Source organism: Centruroides sculpturatus, unplaced genomic scaffold (assembly GCF_000671375.1).
Source record: "Centruroides sculpturatus isolate CEXI.00-Female unplaced genomic scaffold, Cexi_2.0 scaffold6875, whole genome shotgun sequence".
Lineage (NCBI taxonomy): Eukaryota > Metazoa > Arthropoda > Arachnida > Scorpiones > Buthidae > Centruroides > Centruroides sculpturatus.
Genome location: NW_019390964.1, coordinates 1 through 1,480, shown reverse-complemented (window position 1 = coordinate 1,480; position 1,480 = coordinate 1). Strand labels below are relative to the sequence as shown.

Below are 1,480 nucleotides of genomic sequence, written 5' to 3'. Positions count from 1 at the left end.
ATGTTTATGAAAGGCACAATGAATAGTGCAGTGTATCTTGATATGTTACACATCAGTTGTAACATATCAGTTGTAACATATCAGTTGTAACATTAGTTGATATGTTACAACTGATGATATGTTAGAGATACAGTTGATTGCAGGTGGCATTTTTGATACCATTGTGTTTTAAAAGGACAGTGCCCCATCCCAGTTTGATAGCATTGTACTGTACATGATTATCTTAATGTGACATTTCCTGGTAGGTGAATTGGGAGGAGCTCAGCTAGGTTATGGGCTCCTCATTCACTAGACTTGACACCCCTGGACTTTTTTTGCTTAGAGGCTACATCAAGTCACAGGTGTTCAAGGCAAAGATTAATAATATTCAGGGTCTGATGAATTACATTACAGCTGCTGTGAACCTATTGCATCTGATACGTCACAAAGGGTTTTTATATCAACTGTGACGAGATTGTAGCTTTATAAATTGCCTTACAGTCCTTACTTCTAATTTTATTTTTAATTATTAAATATTTAATCTCAAATATTATCTAACATGGTATATCAATACTTTTTTAATAGGCAACTACCATTGTACTCAGGGAACTCTTGGCATGCAGAATTATGGCTCACCAAATCAGAACAGTACTTATGGTGGAAATGTTAGTGGATATTCTGTAGTAGGTAGAATGAGTGGACAAACATCTGTGACTGGTACACAGGGTTACAATGCTGGTCCTGGTACAACTAGCAGTTATATGAATTCTCAGTATGGAAGCACTGGCCCTCCTTCTAGTACAGGTTATGGGATGAATAATATGATGCCTCCTCCAGCACAGTATCCTAAGGGAAGTACTGGTCCACCAGGTGCTGCACAAGCAGCAGCCCAGGCTGCAGTAATAGCAGCTGCAAGTTCTGCTACTATGAGATCTCCAGTATATTTAAGACAGCATTTACAGCAAAAAATGTATGGTGGTAATTATGGCAATATGCAATCTCAAGCAGGCACTCAAGGATTTATAGCAGGAGGTGCAATGACTGGAGCTGCAGGTCCTCCCACAGTTATGCCAGAATCATCTCCAATGCCTCCACCAGCAGCAAGTACGCCATCTGCACAACCGTTAAGTCAAATTTCTGCCATGCCTCCCACTTCAATGGGACTTGGTAATGTCTCTAATTGTGACAATGCATCAAACTCAGCATCAGTTGGGGCACAAGGATTCACACAAACTTCTGCTCCTTCCACAGGTATTAGTTGCTATTTTTATATATGATACTTCATCATAATATTCAGGTTGCTGTGTTTAAAAATTGGAATGTGCTTTTAAATCATTTTACTTTTAATTAAATATGAAAACATTAAGCTGGCAATAATGATTTAAAAAAGTAACTAAATTAGTATATAATAAAAGAACTTTTTGCATTTGAATATTTGTTTAATATTAATAATTGTAAATGTTGATTTTCATAATTATCTAATTGAAGAAGATCAGAAATA

The 1,480-nt window shown here is 36.8% G+C and overlaps 1 protein-coding gene across 1 annotated transcript; it reads left to right on the top strand.

The window, feature by feature from the left end:
- The first annotated feature begins 539 nt into the window (after positions 1–539).
- On the top strand, positions 540–1,360 carry LOC111617542 (collagen alpha-2(I) chain-like). Its single transcript, XM_023358822.1, has one exon. The coding sequence runs from the start codon at positions 597–599 to the stop codon at positions 1,254–1,256; it is 660 nt and encodes a 219-aa protein (XP_023214590.1). The 5' UTR covers positions 540–596; the 3' UTR covers positions 1,257–1,360.
- Positions 1,361–1,480: the final 120 nt, after the last annotated feature.